Source organism: Neolamprologus multifasciatus, chromosome 1 (assembly GCF_963576455.1).
Source record: "Neolamprologus multifasciatus chromosome 1, fNeoMul1.2, whole genome shotgun sequence".
Lineage (NCBI taxonomy): Eukaryota > Metazoa > Chordata > Actinopteri > Cichliformes > Cichlidae > Neolamprologus > Neolamprologus multifasciatus.
The window spans coordinates 26,871,419-26,892,830 of record NC_140439.1 but is presented as its reverse complement, the minus strand read 5'-3'; the positions used below and the strand labels follow the sequence as shown (position 1 = coordinate 26,892,830).

The 21,412-nt window shown below is 38.1% G+C and overlaps 1 protein-coding gene across 4 annotated transcripts in view; it reads right to left on the bottom strand.

Annotated features, from left to right (window-relative positions):
• mdga1 (MAM domain containing glycosylphosphatidylinositol anchor 1) overlaps positions 1 to 21,412 on the bottom strand; it is a 196,246-nt gene that overhangs the window by 43,790 nt on the left and 131,044 nt on the right. For all 4 annotated transcript variants that reach the window (XM_085138178.1, XM_085138243.1, XM_085138290.1 and 1 more), the window contains 4 exons: positions 12,133 to 12,402; positions 9,314 to 9,643; positions 5,636 to 5,935; positions 68 to 334 (listed from right to left, as the gene is read on the bottom strand). In XM_085138178.1, the coding sequence (XP_084994304.1) occupies positions 68 to 334; positions 5,636 to 5,935; positions 9,314 to 9,643; positions 12,133 to 12,402 (1,167 nt within the window). The remainder of the gene's footprint in view (positions 1 to 67; positions 335 to 5,635; positions 5,936 to 9,313; positions 9,644 to 12,132; positions 12,403 to 21,412) is intronic.

Genomic DNA, 21,412 nt, shown 5'->3' with positions numbered 1-21,412 from the left:
AGTACAGGAATATAAAACTGATAATAAGAGGATTACAACTTTTTTTCCCCATTAATGGCACACTCACCAGAGACATTAAATGTGCATGCTGATGTTCCCTCAGTATTGCTCACTCGGCACTCGTAAGAGCCATTGTTGGTGGGTTCCAGTTTGAACTTCAGCTCCGGTGTCTCCTTCAGGTCTGGCATTGGCATACGGATGAAGTCACCATTACGGAACCAGCGGATGTCTGTTAGACGAGGAGGGTTTGATCGTAGGATTGTACATCTCAGGGTTACCATTTGATAGTTCCTGGAACGGACATCTTGAAAGACTGGGTCCAGAATGGGAGGGTCTGCAGAAAAATAAACACTTGTGTTTTAATAATAGAGTGAATATTATACTCTGTTTTTATGCAATTGCAGCAGTAGCATTTTTTAAACAGCCTTGCCACTGTTATTGCAAGTCTAATACTCATTATTAGGTTTTTGCACAAGTACTTCTTTAATGTAGAGCTGAATCCTTATTTTATTCTCTCTTACTTATATTCAGTAACTGTGCAGTAACTTAATTTGTGATTATGAATGCAGATAAACATTTGAAAATTAGTTTGGTCTAGCTGGTTTCTAATGTTAAAAATTGTTTTCATCATAAGGGAATGAAGATAAACTGAAACAGACATTTCCATAAAACCCACATTTTAATCTCAGAAACTCTTCTTAGACATGTAGTACCAAATGGGCTGCAAAGACAGTGTCATCCATGTCTCACTTCTTTATGTTCTTTGCAAAGTGGATTTCCTTAAACCATTATAAAAAATGTGTTGTGACAAATCATCCAACACAAAACAACTGTTATTGCCGCAAGGGATCAGGCGTTTCGAGCCACACTCTCATCCCTGCTTCTAACCTATCCTAACCAGTTGTAATTAACCTGTCAACAGTGATGTGTGCCTTTGTGGTTAATGATTGACTAGCCACTGCTGCCCTGGGGTCAGCCAAGACACAACACAGCCAAATTACTGTGCCACAAATCACCAGCCAGCTAGTTCACCCCTGGCTAATCATGTAGATAATAGACAAGATGCTAATGGTGGTACTGCAGTACTAACGTTGATGAGATCTGGTGTTAAGGCCCAGAGGTGATACAGCATGACTAGCGCCCCTTATGAATCAAGTTTATCAGACACAGATGTGTAATTATAGTCTAATCTATGTTATGCCTGTAATTTAGACAGACAGAATGAGCTGCAGTATGGAGGGAAGAAAAAGACGGTAAGATAATGTAAAGCAAGGAGCAGGGAGGGAAAGAGAAACAGAGATCCTGTTATTGTGTTTTATACAATATCAAAATCTCTGGTTGGCTGACAATGGAGGTGTTAATATGATTAAACAGAAACCTAAACCTGCCTCTACAGTATAGCTATATATAGAGATTAAAAATAATGGTTAAAAACTCTCTTCTTTTTCTGTCTTATAAAGTCAATGTTAATAGTGTTAATAATTAAATTAATAATATATGTCTATTACTAATTGATTACGCTGAGTTGCACTCAATTGAAAGAAAGATGCTAGGCAAGGAATGTTTTATTTACACACAGATGTTACACCTTTTTAAAGACTAATGTAATTTAAGTTTAAGGATTCAGCAGCTTCTGCATTTTACACATCAGAAGCCAGAATAGATACGTGGAGAGCTATAAGCTGCCTGAACACATTATCCATTTAATACATATTCTTGAAAGCTAAAGAACTGAAGAAAATACATTTAAATTCACTATGACTAAAACTTTCAATAATATGTTTTTTTTTCTTGTTGCTGTTGTTTATTTTGCTACGGACGGGTATACACAGCCAAACCAAATTCTTGTTTGAAATCAGTTTACCATTCTATGCCAGCACTCCAGTCAAAGAAATGTGAGTAAGCACCTGAATGCTAAAAAGATCGCAAACCACCAAAGTATTTAACGTCTCAGCCACTAGGTTGTCTTTTGGCTTATAGTCAAGATTCCCAGCATGTATCCAAAGTTCTTCCCACAAATGCTAACTTAGTGTTGTGTACTCTGTTACAATTACTGCCTCTCTGATCTCTCAAAACTAATGTTTTAGCTACTCCCTACACCCACAGCTATGTGATGATGTGCGACGCTGAGGGATGTGTAAGTGGTCAAAGGTCATACTGTAATCCCAGTGGATTGATTAGTGTATGGTCACACACCCTGCTCCTACTTACAGCACATATGCATACTGATTACTGACTTTGGAAATAGATAAGAAGGATAAAGAAAAAAGGCAAAACGTGGAGGAATGGTAATAGAAGCAAGGAGGAAAACAGAGGTGAGTTATACGTTGGTATGTAATCAATCTAGAAATCATTAAGCTAGCACAGTTCCCTCTCTCATCTAATATATTCATTTCAATAACTTCTCAAGTAGATTCCACTTTTTGTGGTTATTTTACTTTCTAATTAAACTTTTCCCCCCCAAAATTCTCCAGAGCATTGCTTTTGCATTTATTTGTTTCTCATTCAGGACTCATAGCACACTGTTGCAATGTTTCATAGTCAAAAGACTATAATCCATGTAAACACACCATCGCTATCCATCTTATTGAATGCGAAATGAATTCATCCGGGAATGCAACACTGACCAAGCCAAACATTTACAGTGCACAAAGAGAAAATCAATTTACATGAGACTGAGAGAGGAAGGTAGCATGCATGAGGGGTAAGGAGGGATGAGAGAAGAAAGGATCGCTCTTAAAGAAGAAGACAAAGAGGAAGACAAATGATAGTGTGAAAGTGAGAGAAGTCAGTGATTGAGTATGGGAGGTGGGGAGTGAATGAGAGAATGCAGGATGCAGAAAGAGAATGACAAGACAGAGAGAGGTCTTCTCTCATGGCCAGCAGTTAGCTGATTGATGATGATGAGAATGGCAATGAGGAAGAACAGCCACCTCTCCAGGAGGGAAAAAAGGAACACTGGGCAAGTATGGAAGTGAAACAAGGCAAAAGTGGGAATGGGAGAGGCAAGAGTGGAAACAGTGGCAAGCATCTGCCTATCCACTTAATTACATCAGCCTTAAAAAATGATGCCATCCTTCCCTCCCATCAATCAACAGTGGTAAACAGAATAAAGCAAAGAAACGTGATAAAATAAACAAATTAAGTCAGGGGACAAAGGGGCAGCTGAATAAAAGTGGGAAATTTATTTTCCACAATTTGATTGGCTGCACTGAAATATGTTCTTGTTTCTCTATTTGCCAACCAGTCCCTCGCTTTGTTAGCACCTTCTCATCCTCTCTTCCCCCCTTCCCCCCCATCACCATCCATGCTTTCCTGTTTCAAGCTCTCTCTTAACCCCGTTATGCTCACTCCTATTCCTGCTCATGTAGCTGTCTCGTTGCTCCGTTTCTTTCGCTGTCCATAGTGCGGTGGCCACCTGGTCCATTAATCAGAGTTGGCCAGTGCAGACAGCAGAGCTCACAGAGTGTTGCCCTTGCACCCTGCCTGCATTAGTAAGCCCTGTAAATCTGCCTTGCAGAGAAGAGGGGAGGAGAGGAGAGGGCTCTAATTTGGGCTTGTATTTATCAGGTAGGTCAGTAAATAGGTGGGAAATTGGTTCTTTACTTCCTGATAAATATATAGCTTTTAGGAGAGATAAAGAAAAGAAAAAACCTTTGACTTTTTCACAGAATAAATAGTGAGAGTTTTTTTTTTTTAAATCTATCATTGAAGCCATGGAAATAAACAATTTGCTTTCAGTTCTACAATGTTTCAATGTTCCTTGACAACAAACACTGTCAAGGAACAAACACTTCACAGATTGACTACCATGCAAAAAAATATATCTATGTATCAACTTAAAACAATTGTCTAAGTCAACTGGTTAAAATATACTCAGTTTCTTTAGTATATACCTAATATACCTATATTTATATAGAAGCTATATACTATATCTACAATTCCACAGTGTCTAACTCTTACAACATTAACATAAATGAGAAATAAAAGTTATGTTTTTATTCAAGTAGTTAAAGGAAGAAGAGATATTCTTTTAAAGGGCTGAAAGTTTTGCAAAAGGCTTGCTCAGTTTTACACATACGCAGGCTGATGTGTAATACTCACACATTCCATGACTTAGCACTGATAAGGGCTGTCAAAGTTCCAGGATGGTAAAAGTAAGTAGAAGAAGATAACCTCATGGGAAGGAAAAAGGTATCAAAATGATGCGTTACGTTACTAAGACACATCCTCTCCTCTCTCAAAGTAGATCCTCTGGGAGTTTTATAATGACAGACCTCAGTCGAATGTTCACAAAGGGAAAGCAGTAGGTTTAGTGAAAGCTGCCTCTGAGCAATAGAGGTATGTCCTCATTTGCTTTCAGTTCCACCTTTTACAATTTCTTATCTGCTGATAGGGTCCATAGTTGTTAGTGAAGTATAACTGTTATGACTTCAGTGAGGGTGAGAGAAAGAAAAGTGATTATTTAAATTTAATGGAAAAGTAAAATAATTTTTTTTAAAAACCAGGATATGTTCTTTAATTTACAGAAACAGGTCTCTGTTGGAAAGTTGTCAAAATGATTTTTTCTCTACGTCTTTCCACTCGCTGCCCATTAGCAAGCATTTTTTTTCTCCCCTCTTTAGTTACTACATGCTCCCTTATAAGGGATCATAATACTTTTATCCTCTGCTAAAATTTTGAGGTTGCCCACTTACAAAGAAATAAAAAGTCATTCATTTTTGCCGTATGTTCATTTTAATGGACAGAGAGACAATATTAACCTAAAGTCCAGAAATTAGCGTGCACCTGTCCAGTTAATTCATTTCTTCCGTTCCAACCTCCCCACCACAATGGACAAGACCAAAAAGCTGTCAAAGAACAAGATTGTAGACCCTGACAAAGCTGGAATGAGCTACAAGAACATCAGCAAGAACCTTGGTGGGAGGATGACAACTACTGGTGTGATTATTTAGAAACCCAAGAAATATAAACACAGAAGGAGCTTGTCAATGATCCAAAGGATTTCAATCTTGTAGTAGCTCCCTCCTCAAGTTTGCTAGTGAACATCTAACTAACAGGAGAAGGTTGCGGTCAGATGACAACAAAATCAAGCTCTTTAACATCAAATTGCCGCATTGGCGGTAGGAAACCAAATGCTGAATATGACCCAAATAAGACTATCCCCACAGTCAAGCATAGAATAATTCTCTGTCTCTTTCCATTCAATTCAACCTTCTACTAAAAGTGAAAGACTGTTCAATTCTTTGTAAGTAAGCAAATTTAGAAATTTAGAAATGGATTATGAAATTATTTCTTTGATTGTAACTGAAAACTTTGGTCGATTGATTGCAGGAAATGTAAAATGTGTAAGATGCAATAAGTTAGGCACCTTGCACTCTGAAGTTAAACAGCCAGTTTCCCTCCTAGCTTCTGTGATGCCTTTAGAATCATTAAATTTTTTGCTGGTGTTATCATGTATTGTCGTGCATTTTCCTAATAGTACACAAGCTGCACCCAAAAAAGTATTTGAAAAGAGTTTACACTAACCTAGACTTACTGACACCAGGATATGTTCTTAATCTGAGAGACCTGTATTCAGCTTAAGCCAAAGGATTTTGGATGTTGAACTGAAAGTATGCTGATCCATACTTACACTGCACATTGAGTTGAACCTGTGCCTCTCTGCGTTTAATGTTAAGCCCATTGTATGGAGCAGTCTGGCACCTGTATGCCCCCATCATGTCCCGGCTAACGTTCTTTAGCCTCAAGCGACCATCAGGCGTCTCCACTGTGGGCTTCCCCGAGGGCATTAGCAAGTCCTTTTCTGTCCGTGACCACAGTATAGGAGGACGTGGTTTGCCATCTACGACTAAGCACACCAGTTCGGCATTACCTCCCTCTCGCACACTAACAGCCTGACGTCCGGGTGGAACAGTCAGCACTGGAGGAGAGACTGGGGGAAAGCAAAGACAAAAAATGCAAGTAAGACAAAGTGTAAATTAAATTTTTCTCATTTCCATATAATCTGAGCATATAATAATATTTGTTTAGAAATTGTTATAACAGTACAATATATATATATATATATATATATATATATATATATATATATATATATATATATATATATATATATATATATATATATATTAAGAATAACAGTTCCTTAAACCCTTGGCTATTGTTGAAGTTTCCACTTTAAAATATCCTCCAATTTAGTCAGTAACATTAGAAAAGTGTAAGCACAAATACATAACCTTGGGCTCTAAGGTTAATAAAGTAGCCTTGTCCTTGTTGCCAAGCTAATGAGAAACTGGCCCTTTTTTTCTGGATCAAAAATAAATTTCAGCTTAATTAACGGAATTAACAAGAAGTCAGAGGGCAAACATGATTTAAAATATCAGATAGTGCTAATGGATAAACTGGCAAAAACTAGGGAAACAGAGACAGATGGACAATAAAATTGTATGACAGACACTGACATTTAAAGAGCTGATTTTATTAGACAATCGCACAGTTTTAATGACATGTGGGAACATTAAAAAATATTATTACTAGGATTAAGTATATATTATGGTTTAAATCACACAAGAAAGAATACATGAACACACACAACTGAACCATCAAAGCAACAAGCAGTGCAAGGCAGAGGTAGAGAGGGAAGAAATGGGATATGAAACTGTCTGAATGAAGACGCTAACTTTCAGTTGTTCCATTATTCACAAGGGGTTGCAGCACAGCGGGTAGCTCTGCATATTTAATTTGTAATTTTGAGATGCCCTTCTTGGTGCAACCACAAATGGATTTCCTGGAATCAAACCTAGGATCTTTCAGTTGTTAGGTGAATGGGTAAACCACTAAGCTATTATGTTTTAACACTGTCACATGATGTAAAAACACAGATTGCTAGAATATTTAATCATTGGCATGAGATCGTGTTAAGGTTCATATAATTCATGAAAAATTACACCCCTTTAGATTCAGGAAAATCTGTTGTTGTTTTTTTTTACATACTAAATGCACTGCTTAGGTTAAGCAGCATTGTGTACCTGAACATTTGTTCAATTAGTTTATCAGTCAACTCAAACATGTCTGTTTTAGAAGTTTGTTTATTCCACAAACAGCAACTGCCTAACCTCTATTAAGTGGTTGCCACCATACATATTTATTAATGACGATCAAGAGCTTAATTAAATGCATGGGCGATTTACAGCTAACCGTAACCCATTTGAATCTGCATGTGCTCGTGGCCTTAATAAACAAATATTTATTGAGCCATCATTATATATATATATATATATATATGTATATATATATATATATATATATATATATATATATATATATATATAGATGGAGCAGACTGCAAGACCAGACTAACCAACCTGTGCACTGCCTGGATTGATTACAAGAAGGCCTATGACTCAATGCCCCACAGCTGGATACTGGAATGCCTAGAATTGTACAAGATCAATGGGACCCTAAGAGCCTTCATCAGGAACTCAATGGGGATGTGGCGTACAACACTAGAGGCCAACTCCAAGCCCATAGCACAAGTCACCATCAAGTGCAGGATCTACCAAGGAGATGCTCTGTCCCCACTGCTGTTCTGCATAGGCCTGAACCCCCTCAGTGAGATCATTAACAAGACTGGCTACAGATACCGACTACGGAACGGAGCAGTTGTCAGCCACCTCCTGTACATGGATGACATCAAGCTGTATGCCAAGAGTGAACGAGACATCGATTCACCGATCCACCCTACCAGGCTATACAGCAATGACATTGGAATGTCATTCGGGCTGGAGAAGTGTAGTCGGATGGTAACAAAGAGAGGGAAGGTAGTCAGAACTGAGGGGATTGAACTACCAGAAGGCAACATTGCAGACATAGAGGACAGTTACAAGTACCTGGGGATCCCGCAGGCGAATGGGAACCATGAAGAGGCCGTTAGGAAAGCTGCAACCACCAAGTACCTGCAGAGGGTAAGGCAAGTCCTGAGGAGTCAGTTGAACGGTAAGAACAAGATCCGGGCCATCAACACATACGCCCTGCCCGTGATCAGGTACCCTGCTGGGGTAATAGGCTGGCCAAAGGAGGAGATAGAAGCCACTGACATAAAGACAAGAAAGCTCCTTACCATGCATGGAGGGTTTCACCCCAAGTCCAGCACCCTGAGGCTGTACGCTAAGCGGAAGGAAGGGGGTCGGGGACTGGTGAGTGTCAGCACCACAGTCCAGGATGAGACAACGAACATCCAAGAATACATCACGAAGATGGCCCCAACTGACAGCGTGCTCAGTGAATACCTCAGGCAGCAGAAACCCAAGAAAGAGGCGGGAGACGAGGAACCATCATGGAAGGACAGGCCCCTGCACGGTATGTACCACCGGCAGATAGAGGAGGTGGCTGATATCCAGAAATCCTACCAGTGGCTGGACAAAGCTGGACTGAAAGATAGCACAGAGGCACTAATCATGGCAGCACAAGAACAAGCTCTGAGTACAAGATCCATAGAGGCTGGGGTCTATCACACCAGGCAAGACCCCAGGTGCAGGCTGTGTAAAGATGCCCCAGAGACAATCCAGCACATAACAGCAGGGTGCAAGATGCTAGCAGGCAAGGCATACATGGAACGCCATAACCAAGTGGCCGGCATAGTGTACAGGAACATCTGTGCCGAGTATGACCTGGAAGTCCCGAGGTCAAAATGGGAAATGCCCCCAAGGGTGGTGGAGAATGACCGAGCTAAGATCCTGTGGGACTTCCAGATACAGACAGACAAAATGGTGGTGGCTAACCAACCAGACATAGTGGTAGTAGACAAACAGAAGAAGACGGCCGTAGTGATCGATGTAGCGGTTCCGAATGACAGCAATATCAGGAAGAAGGAACACGAGAAGCTGGAGAAATACCAAGGGCTCAGAGAAGAGCTCGAGAGGATGTGGAGGGTGAAGGTATCGGTGGTCCCCGTGGTAATCGGAGCACTAGGTGCGGTGACTCCCAAGCTAGGCGAGTGGCTCCAGCAGATCCCGGGAATAACATCGGAGATCTCTGTCCAGAAGAGCGCAGTCCTGGGAACAGCTAAGATACTGCGCAGGACCCTCAAGCTCCCAGGCCTCTGGTAGAGGACCCGAGCTTGAAGGATAAACCGCCCGCAGGGGCGTGCTGGGTGTTTTTTTTTTTTATATATCTTGGTTTGTTTGTTGTTGGGATTGTGTTAGCTCTGCAGCTGACAATCCAAAAAAAAAAAAAAAAAAGAAACCAAATATACAATTTCCCTCAGTCTGACAGAGACAAAGAACAACAAGGAAAAAGGGGAAACTCTTACCGCTGTTTTGAGAAATGTTGACATCAACACGAAGCTCTCGCACTGTGCTGCCTGAAAAGCTAGCCATGCAGCTGTAGGTGGCCAAGTCTCTGAATTTCATGTCCACAATCTCCAGACTGCTGGTGCCAGGTGCCATGTCTGGGTCACTGCGCAGTAAAATCAGACTATCTGAGTTGAAGACTGGTGCCCCGTTCTTGTACCAGGTATAGTTGACCTTGTCCTGGGGGGTGGCATCAACATGGCATGAGAGCTTAAGGTCACGACCCATTTGAATGGTTTCACTGTCCTTGTTAGAGTCTGGTGTAATTTGGAAGGTGAGGTTGCTCATTGCTTTTTGTGGTGGTAGAGAGGGAAAAAAGAAGAAACAAAATGTAAACATTTGTTATAATTTGGCATTTGGTACAAAAATGTACAAAAAAAATACAAAATTAAAATAATAATACAAAAAAAATTAATAAAAGGGATAAGCATGACTAGGCATCACTGGCAAGGTCTGTGTTTTTTTTTTTCCCACTACTACAGTTGCTAAATGCTCGTATTTATCTTTTAATTTCCACTTGGTCTTTACTTAATTTAGAGTTTCTCTGCGGTTAAACTATATATATAGTCCCTAGGAAAACAAAAAAGCACAACCCAAGGACATACATTAATTTTTAGCACATTTAATCAAGGTGACACTGTAGAGAGAGTGCCCAGAGATACAGTGGGCATACCTCAACATAACCAGATGAAAAAATTAGCTCATGCAATCATTTGTTCAATGAAATCATTAAGAGATGTAAAAAGTAATCACATTTATGTAGTGCTTTTCTAATCTTACAGGTTGACCTAACATGTCTGTCTTTGCAATTCTGTGTACTGTCAGGAGAATCATACCAACTGTAAATCATGAGAGTGGGAAAATTGGTTTGGGGTTGCTTTGCTGCCTGATGAACTTTGCATCTTACAGTCATTAGTTCCCTAATAAATTCTGCCTCATATCAAGCTGAAATTAACCTGGAAGTTGAAGTTGACTAAAGCAGAGTTATAATTAATGTAAAAGCCTTAATCTTCGTCTCGCACACCCTGACCGGAGAACAACAAATACCACTTTCATTTATTGTTCTTTTTCAACTGAGAGTTTTGATTTGACATATAAAACTATTTTTAGATAGCAAATGCTTCTTGACATGTATGTGAACATTTTTTGCATCCCCTTTATTCATTGACACACTTTACAAAGGAACCAAGTATTTGGTTGTTCAGATTTGCCAAAAGTCAAAAATTTCATAGGAAAGGCAAATTATTTGAACGGTTGTTTTCCATTCCAGTACAGAATAGTAAAGTGTACAAATTAAAATTAAGAAAACAAACAGATTTGTGAGATCAAACAAACACATTTGTGAGATCAAAAAGAAGGAACTGATACTACTCAATAAAAAGAAACTAAACAGAAGAATGCAGGAGAAGAAGAATGGTTAATGCCCCCACCCCCAACACCACTAACAAAATAAAAAAAAGAAAAAAGAAAAAAATGAAATGGTCGCCTTGTACCAAAGGAAAGAGGAAATTAGAGAAGAAAGAAAGTGAGTGAGAGAGGAAGAATCAAATTGTGAAGGAAGCCAAGACAAAAGGAGCCAAATACAGAATAAAATAACAGGGGGGTAAGGAGGAGGGGGGAAACAAAATCAAGGACAAAGAGTAACTCTCACACTGTCACATTTAATTTTCAGTTTCAAAGGCTCCGTTTCCCCAACAGATTTCCATGTTGAATACAAAATAGCTCTCTGTTTCCCACGAAGGGGAGAGACAGGCGGTAAGGAGGAGAGGAGAGCTTGATTTAAACTCTTCTGAGCTTGTTAACAAGATACTTGGGTGGAGCCATGGATATGAAGCAGTGACCATATGGCTAACATGAACTTGCAACTTTACTTGATTAATGTGAGTGCGTGTGTGCATGTATACTCCTTAAATATTTGGATGCACTTGTCTACCTACCTGCCTGCAGACTTTTTCCTTTATGAACTCACTGACCGTGAATGTATGTCTCTTTCAGCATCTTGCCACCTGCGCTGGTGTGACAGTGTGTTCAGGCCCATTAAGCTAACAGGAGAAGCCCATCTAACATACGCTCTCCACAGTGCTAACTAACAGAAGAGACTGTTGCTAATTGCTTCCACTCCAGTCTAACTAATTGGAGTGAATAAAGATGATTAAAGGGGCTAAAAATAGCCAGAGGGGAGAGAGAATGGAAGTATTCTGTATTCTAACCGGCCCATTCTGACAAGATTCACATCAGCTTCGTTAATGACAGATCAGCGGCTAGCTCCACACACTCGCATGCACGCGCAGACTCACAAATGTCAACAAATGAAGCTAACGAGGACTATACAGACACTTTGCATAAAGCAATTATCAGTTGTACAAGACTTCTCAATGGGAAAAGGATCCTGACTGTGCCTTTGTCAACTATTTTAACTACCCCTGGCTAGCCAAAGAATTAAATGCAACATGATTTTTAGTTGTAAAATCAGTGAATGAGAAGCCTAAATTATGCAAAGATTTAACAATTATCATATGGGAATGTCACATAGCTGTATTTTTTTTAAGAAATAATAATAAATACATGAGGACTGGACAATATTTAAAAAACACCAAAAGGCTCATTGACACATTCAGACTAATTCTGAATCTTTTAAACAGCAATTCCGATTGAAAAACAATCTTGATGCAATTGTGCAACTGGAGCTAGTTTATACCAAGGTTGTAAAAAACACAAATCTAGATTTTTTTTTTGCAAAAGCATCACCCCTTTTCACAGGTGCAAATACATTACTTACTTCTCACAACGAGGTTGACGTTCTTGCGTGCAGGGTTACCCACATTGTTGACTGCCGTGCAGTTGTAGAAGCCTGCATCCGCTGGTGTGACGGCTCTCAAAATCAATGATTCTCCTCGAACTTGAGCACTGAGGGGAAGAGGCCCAGGGTAACGTGACCATGTCACAATGGGGAGAGGGAAACCTGCTGTGACCTCACAGGTTATGCGCACATCCTGGCCAGGATCCACCACCACTGTATCATTCACTGACAGTCGGATCATTGGTGGACCTGTGGGGCACAGACACACGGAAAGAAACAAACAAAAGTAGTTTAAATGGGAACAATACATGTTTTTTCAGCGAAAAAATTTAGTTGTGAATATTTCTATTATGAGCATTTTTAAGGTATGACTTTACTGTCTTTAAAAGTTTCTTCTGTCTGCAATTGTAATAGATACGTAATACGTATAAATATGTGCTTGTTTCAAGCTCACATTCGAGTTCAAGTTCACTTTATTTTGTCTTTTCAGCCATATTAAAATACACTGCAATGTAACTCTGTTTCACAGAGCCCAAGTGATGGAAAAAAATTGCAAAATGTAAAAGCACTCAAAACAAGATGGAGCAGTACAATGAAAGAGACAGTGCAAGGTCATAAAGTGCAACCAATAGCTGAGTTAAAGGATAATAAAATAGTGAAAGACATAAAAAGAATAGACACGATACATGAAATGACATAAAACATTACCAACACCAGACTTAAAAATAGCAAGATAATCAACACATTAAAACATTACAGTTCCTGTATCTCAGTGTCTGTTTGCTGTCTGGGTCTTAGCATGAGTCTTTGAATATATAGCTTTTCTCTGTACAAACTAATCAGTGTACCAAAGGTAATTCAGGTCCCTGTTCCGCTCTCATATCATCCCCTAGTCACTGCCTCCATTTCCTATGACTGACCTAACAGAAAAGTACAAGATGACCCGTAATGCTACTGCAAAAGAGGCTGAAAAATGCTGTTGGCACAGAAAGAAATCAATTGGACCCCAGCATGTTCCAAAGGAAAAAAAAAGTGGCAGAGGAGTGAGGATAGGGACATATACTACACGACGGGGAAAAACTAAGTGTAAAAGAGTAAAAGACAACAGAGTAAAAGCTGGGGCTAAAGTTGAAGAGGGGACAATATGAAAAATGTGATATTAACCACCTACAATGATGTTTGGAGACGTACATCCATGTGGTTTCCACATGCTATTTAGAAAGCTGTCTGCACAAATATCAAATGGAAACATTAAGGCAAAGTTTAAATGGCATATCCTATACCACTTTTTCATTTATTTTGTTTCATATTTATTTGATATTTTCAAATCAGTTGCAATAAACATATTTTTTAAATTCAGCTATTCAGCAGGTCAAAGTTGGGAATTTAGAGTTATATAAAACCAGTAAATGGATATTTAGTCAATTTTGTGTACATAACAATTTTGGCTTCCTGTGTTGTTTAGTTTAAAAGGAGTCTCAGGAGCCACAGTCTTATTTGGAGCATCAAATATGGATTTTTTTACAGTTCACGTTCAAAACACGTTTCCTTATATATTCTAGTTCAGTGTAAACCTAAGCAGTCTAAGCAGCACCCATATGGAAAAGAAATAGTAAAAACATATATGATTTACTCATGAAAGTGGCCACTTTCATGAGTAAATCATATATAAATCATATAAGGCTTACATCATTTACTCATGAAAGTGGCCACTTTCTCATTACTTTCATATATTGTTTTAGTAAGTATCCAAAACAAAAACAAAAGTTTCATTATATAATTTTTCAAGGGATCTTATATGTGTTTTCACTCTTGTATGCTTTTCATACAAGTTTCATACAAGACAGATACAAACTTTATAAGATTTATATATATCTTTTCCATATGGGCAGACTCAAATGGCTCTAGTAGGCTGCAATAGTATTTGCAACATCTTGTAATAGGTTTTTGCATATCTTGCCACAAGGTGTAGATGGGGTGACAGGAGGTTAACATTGAGAGAAATTAGCTTGTGACCAAAATGTCACCCATTTAAATCCTTCAAGTTTCCGCAGAAATATTTTTGGTACACTAGAATAGAAAGGTTTTCACCTCCCTCATCAACTACAGTAAAAACAGCCTGGGGCGAAACAGTCAAACCACAGTTTCTTTACTGGAGCTGCTCAGTGGTCACAAGTCACTGATCTTTGGTTGTTACAATACAGCTCTCTGGCTGGAAATCATCTGTGTAACTCTCCCTTAAACTATCTGGCTAAGTGAATGCTTAAAAAGAAGAAAAAAAAAAAGTATTTAACTGGTTTTTCACATACAAACATACAACAAGTTGACTTTTATATACTTTTTTACTATATGGAGACATAAAATTAAAAGTAAACAATGTTTGATCTTAATATATATTTTTTGCAATAACTAATTAGCACACTGGTTAATGATGAGTTATGAAAGAGGCTTAGAGGTTTTTAACGTATAGATGTTTTATTGAATCCACAATAGTATGGGTTTAATTATAAGCAGCAATATGTGCAATCTGTCATCTGCGTAAAACACCACTAGCAATACTTCAAAAAGGTCCTTGAAAAACTGAAAAGGCTTTGACTTCTATGACTTCTTTTCATACTTCCACCACTTAAAAAGAAGAAAAAAGAAAAGTATTCATCTGTCGAAATCAAGCTGTCCTTTGTCGGAGTTCACTTATGAACGTGGACATTTAAAAGAGGCATCTTTATCATCTTTAACCCATATTTTTCTAGTTTACTTTTCTTTGTACTTTGTCTCACATACCATTGTAATTGTGGGTCCTGATCAAGACAAAGCCATGACAGAATTTGTTGTATAGTGCGTATTCATATCATTTATGATTTATGATTCGTTCATGTATTTTTGTGGGACTAAAAGAACTGTATGCTATGAAAAAATATGTTCAAGCTGAAAAAATATGTTCAGGCTATTCAATATAAATATATTTAATAATCTACCTATCTGTCTATTGACTCATAATTGATTTAAGAATTCTCCAGCCATAATTTTAAATGGGCTCTGGAGGACAAGGAGTAGAAGAATTTAGAATTAACTTTTATCAACCTGAGACTGTTAATCCTCAGTAAGAGACCAAACCAATAGGGTACAGGAAGCAATTCATTCTAATAGACTTTATGCACTACATCCTCTCATCTAATCTCTCTTTCATTTTTGTTTATTTATTTATTTTTAAGCAGATTGCAATCGGCGTAATGAAAGTGGTGCAGAGCTTTAACAAACAAGTTTACAGGTGCAGGTTTCTGTTAATACAAGAATGTGCACAGAGCTTTACACACAAACGCAAACATTCTTCCACTCTAATGGGTAACAAAAATGTGCAAGCAAGCACACATACGTACACACACACACACATGTACACACACACACACACACACACGCACTAATGGGATATCTCTTTAGCTAACCTCACTAGTGATGGCTCTAAAGCTGACAAGAAATTTCACTGGTGTAACAGCTGCAATCAGCACATAAATAGCACTGTCTACTCCCATTGTATCAAATCACAGCACTAGGAAAGTAAACCCCTGTGGGCCTGCAAACCCTTCTAAGCATTGAACAAACCTCAATGGAAGCTTTCATGCTTGGTTATGTGCCTGTTTGTTTAATTAATTTACAGTGAAATAAAGTTTTTTTGGAGATGAAATGTAGAAAAGCCCTACTGTATGCTGATCTAATTGATTTTATCATTAAGTCTGAGCTGTCTGCACGTTTCTCCAGGTAGGGTTTGTACATAGTAGGTTAGGTTAATAGATAGGACATACATAGTTAAAACATAAGTCAAGTAGACCAGAGACTGGGTTTAAATAAAACAGTGGGTCTATACCAGGGGTCGGCAACCAGCGGCTCTTTAGTCTTTATTTTGCGGCTCCGGGTGGTTTGGGAAATAAATTAGAAGTATTTAGCTGAAGTGTATTTTATTTGTGTTTAGTTTTTTTTAACTTGTAGTTCTAAATTGGAAGATTATTGTGATTTTGAAATATAAAAATAAAATTATATCTTATAATTTTTCCATAGCTCAAAATGAGCGTCACACTCGCGGAAGCCACTATACCCGCCGAAACGCTGTGCATTTATCAAGACTTTCGACCCCAGGTAGGCCAGTTATGGATCTTTGGATCCACATTATGTCGGCAGACATAGTCGATAAGTTCTATATGAACTTTGTTAAAAACAAACACCGCGCATGCCTCACACACGACAGCTTACAGTCCTGCGTAAAGATGAAAGCCCCGATTTGCAGACGCTGTGCGCAGAGGTTCGGGACCATAAGTGTTATTGTAAACATATCACGACAGACCCGACGATGTTTGCATGAACATGCTTTTCAGCATCTCTTTATTGACCACTTTTCACACACAGTTGCTGTACGCATACAGCCGGCTGTAGCTTTTCAGCTCACAGCCCGACACATACCAACACAACAGCATAGATGGCACAGACTTTAAGGCGGCGAGGTGTGATTGAGGGTGTCGCTCAGGTGCGTCCGACTCCCATACAGCGGCACTGCAGACCACGCCCTGCCACACACATTAACCAGGTAAAATACATATTTAGGCAGAATTTTGCAAATATCTATTTTTTTTTCAGCAGCATAGTGCTTTTTTCATATTATTTTTTAAAAGTCAGGTCAAGGCTCCAAAAGCCCAAAGGCGATATGAGGGTGGCAGCTCACAACAGTTTTTGTTTGCTACATGGATCATTTTAGTTCAGCTGGGTGTCTTTCCTTTTGTTATATTTCTTTTAGAGTTCAAAATGTGTTAATTACATAAATAAAATGTAATTTTCTCTTTAGCACTTCATGGAGTTCATAAGCAACACACCTTAGTTGCTCTGTGGATTCTTTTAAAAAGCAGTTAAAAACTTTTATTTTCAAGCAAGCCTTTTGTTGATCTACGTATTTTATATTCTTTACATTATTTACACTTGATCTTTTACATTGTGTATAATGTCTATTGATTGTATTGTTTATTTTAATCTTTGAGTACAGCACTTTGTGACTGCCTGTCTGTGAAAAGCGCTTAATAAATAAACTTTAATTACTTACTTTAGTTGTTCACACAAAGCATAAAGGTAAAAAAAAAACAAAAAACAGTATATACAGCGTTATCTTCATTTTAGATGTCAAAAAGTATTTGCGGCTCCCAGTGTTTTCTTTTGCGTGGAAACCGGGTCCAAGTGGCTCTTTGGGTGTTAAAGGCTGCAGACCCCTGGTCTATACGGTAGCTCTATAAGGCACATGTTAAGAGTTTCTTCCTGCTCTGTTGTTACCCCAATGTCCCACAGCCTTTAAAGAGTTAAGTCATCAACCAGAATATATATAGGACTGAACCCATCCAAAGACGACAGTTGGTGATTTATTCTGTCTGGGTGTAAAAATCACTTAAATCCATCAATCTATCAATCCATCCATTTAACCTCTTTTTCAATTCAAGGGCCTGAGTCTATCTGAGGTTTAATGGGCCGAGAGCTGGGGTACACAATAGACAGGTTATCAGTCCATCACAGTGCCATTCAATCCAGTGATGGTATAACAATTATAACATTTATCCATCTACATTGCAAAGTTATTTCTGCTTAAGGTCTAGCCTATTCACTTTTTAATCTCAGTTCACAACATTTTCTGCAGACTGTTGATGGGATCTATCATTAATTTGCAAAACAAATAAACAAACTAATTAAATATTTAAGCCGCAGAAAAAAAAAAGCGGTGAAAATGGAGAGAAGACAAAGAAAAGTGAGAGTTAGGCAATGGGGAGGAACAGAGGATTTGAGAATTATAGCTTCAATTTCCTGGGGATGCGTGGGTGACGGTAACGGAGGGATCAGCCAATGCTCTTCCCAAAGTAATGGGATTTATGTGCAGCACAGTGGTTTACAACCAGGTAACAAATGCCTCTCTTTTCCATGCACATACTTCGACTTCCTCTCTTCCTTTAACTATCTGTCAGTTTGTCATCTCCGTATCTTCAGTATTCTCTCTTTTCACGTCTTTGCATCTCTGTCATACCTCAGACTTCCATCCTGTATTTTTTAAAAACCCTATGGTTTGCTTTCTCTCTCACCGTCATCCCGTGTAACCTGTTTGAGATTTAATTTGTCTCTAAGGTAAAGGCAGAGGGGTTATTGGGGGGAAATTGGCTGGAAATAAAAGCTTAAAGGTTTGGAGAGAGGTGTAAGCTGACAAGAGCTGTATGTTTGTGCATTGTACTCAGGCACAGCACTTGTCACTATCGCCAAGTTAGTCAGAAATATGGCGGGATTGCGGGCTGGCCAATGGGTTTGGAGATCAAGTAGTGATCAACACTTTTTTGCTGATTATTGGTGGTAATATGAGTAAAAGTTTAGCGTGTGATTGTAAAATGAAGGGTTGGCAGCTATACAACAGAAAAAAATATTCTGAATCAAAGAAAGGCTGGGTCTTGGAATATGCTGTTTATTTAAAGCTAATATAAAGTTTATTCAATTTCAATTCAGTTCAACTCAGTTTTACTTATATTACATCAGATCACAACAATGGTCATCAAAGATGGACAATTAAAGACATCCGTTTAAATAATATAATTTTAAACTATTTTAACCGTTGCAAAGCTACCGTGAGCCTCGAGTGATGAAAAAGACGACAATTAAAATTGAATTTATATAAGAAGGAAATGAAGAAAATGCATATTTAATTTCAACTGCAGTTTTAAATCAAAGAAAAGGCAGACGTTGTCACTTTGAAGTCAAGTGTTTCTCAACAAAGCGTTTTGAAATATTTAATTGTAAGCCACAGACAAAATATTCTGACACAGCTGAATCCAATATAGAAATGCAAATATCCTAAAATATCCCAAAATGCAATTTTTGTGTTGCTCATGGGTAAAAAAGTGTGAAAAAGTGCAATGCAAACTGTCCCCGAAAAAGACCGTATTCAAAATTCCTTGGATTTTTAAAGCTATATATATTTTTAACTCTAAGGTTCAAATTCAGAGAAAATTCTCAGACTCTTAAAGCCCCGACCAATGACTTCACAAAAAATTTGCTCTCAAGGCAGCCTTGAGAGCAAATCGATTCTTGCCTGTGGTGTGGCTGTACATATCCCCACAGTGATCCCCTAACTAGAGTGGATTTGAGAGTGATGAAGAAATGTCAGAGAAATTTATGAACTGAATGGTGAAATGTTTTACGTGGGGGTACACCATGCAGCCCAGACATACCATTCAATAAATTTTTGTATTTCTATATAAATAATACAATTTAAAAAAGTAAATATAATGGATGCACAAGCATCAGTTTTAAAACAATATTTTGCTTTTTAAATTCTGTTTAAATATATGTCTTGTCTCTCTCTCCCTTTCACATAACCCTTTCCTGGCATGGATTATAGCCTTACATAAAACTGACTGCACAGGTGCAATAAAATGTCCTACGAGAGGTTTTAGTGTAGTGAGGATTATTGCAGATTGCCCATTGATCTTCAACTTTTCAAGGGGGAATTCATTTGCAGTAGGATTAGCCTCCTATTGATAATAATAATATATATCGTGCAATTGTACAACTGCCATATTATCTTGAAGGTATAGTGTGGTATGTGTTATAGTAATCGATAAAACACTAAATAAACTTGCACGTACAAATTAAATTCTCCCAATTTTTGTGTATGTGTCCTTGTTTCTTGTTGTTTGTTTTTTTCCCATAAAATGTGTTCCATTTATGTCATTGTAGCAGGAGGAAAAAATCTTCAAAAAAATCTACATTGACACCAGGAGCTACATAATAAGTGGAGTTTCTAACTTAATCAAAGGCATACAGTAAGAAGTCTGTGATCTATAATAACTGTAAATTATTTAACAAACCTGACAATTTGTGAAAGAAATTTCTACTTTTCAATTTCTTTTTTTCCCCTTTGTGTATAGAAGGAGAGTTTCAATTTTTCCATTTCATTTCAATTCAGTGTTATTTGAATAGTGCCAAATCACAAGAACACACACACACACATACACACTTGCAGGTGCCACTATTACAGAATATTTCAGGTCAGATTAAAAATTTATTGTATGACAGAAGTTATTCACTTCGAATGAACTTGGTTAAACAAATTGGCCTGCCCTCCTTCTTTTTGTTTAATATAGACATGAAAAGATGAGAAGATATGAAGAGAAAATTACTTTAAAACGTTTAAAATAGTGAGCAGGAGGTTATAAAGAGATTAGTTGATTTATTGGTTTTGACACATATATTCTCTCATGCATGTTTTCCCACTTTTTAAACATGCAGTGTTTTACTAATACTAGAGTATTTTTCACTTATGGTGAAGTCTATCTAAGTTACTCAATGCCACACATTCCTAAACCCTTGTACGCTACCACTTTAAATAACATGACAAGCTTACAGAGTATGCCCCCATGTTCTTCTTTATGAGAGGCAAGGGAAGAGGATTTGGTCTCTGATGACGGTTACTAGAGGGCAGAAGCCAGTACTAAAATCCCAGGGTAGGATTATAATATAAAAAATCAATCATTCCCCTTGTCCCAGTGCGGTGAATCAGCAGTAATCGTGTGACCTAGTTGGATGTATCTAATCTAAGCGGTGAGTGGTACACAAGGACAAACAAGGGGTTCAGTGAGGAAAAGCAAAATATGCTCATTAAACGAATATTATAGAAGATTAAAAAGCAACTCGCTGTCTGCTTTTGTCTTTTACAATCTCTCTATTTCCATCTTTGTGTCCATCTGTTTATACCTCTCCCTCCCTTTGCCCCCTGTGTATTTCTCTGTTCTTTGTGTCATTTTCTTTGTTTCTGCATCTGTCACTTTATTTATTTCAGTTTTATACTTATATTCACTGAGTCTACAGATGTAATTTTCTGAGAGAATGTTTATGTGAATGTGAAAGGAAATGTTTGTTTTCTTTTGAGATCAAGTCTAATTTTTATTCTTATTTTTGTTTAAAGTATCAAAATATGTGCTATAAAATTTGAGACCTGAAATTTGCTTTTGTTTTTCCATTACTACATGTTTTCATGGCGTGCCTTTAGGTAGTATTAGTGATTTAGATGATTTAGGAGCATTTTAAGTAGGAATGGGTACCGGTATCCGGTGCCATTATGGCACCATTATGGTTCTGACATAAACGGTAGTAAGCAGACCGAAAAGCAGCGCACATTTCGGTGCTTTATTTCCCTGTGATGTCATACACTTGCGATTCTAGCCAATCATTTTACCTTTGCAAGCGTAGTAGG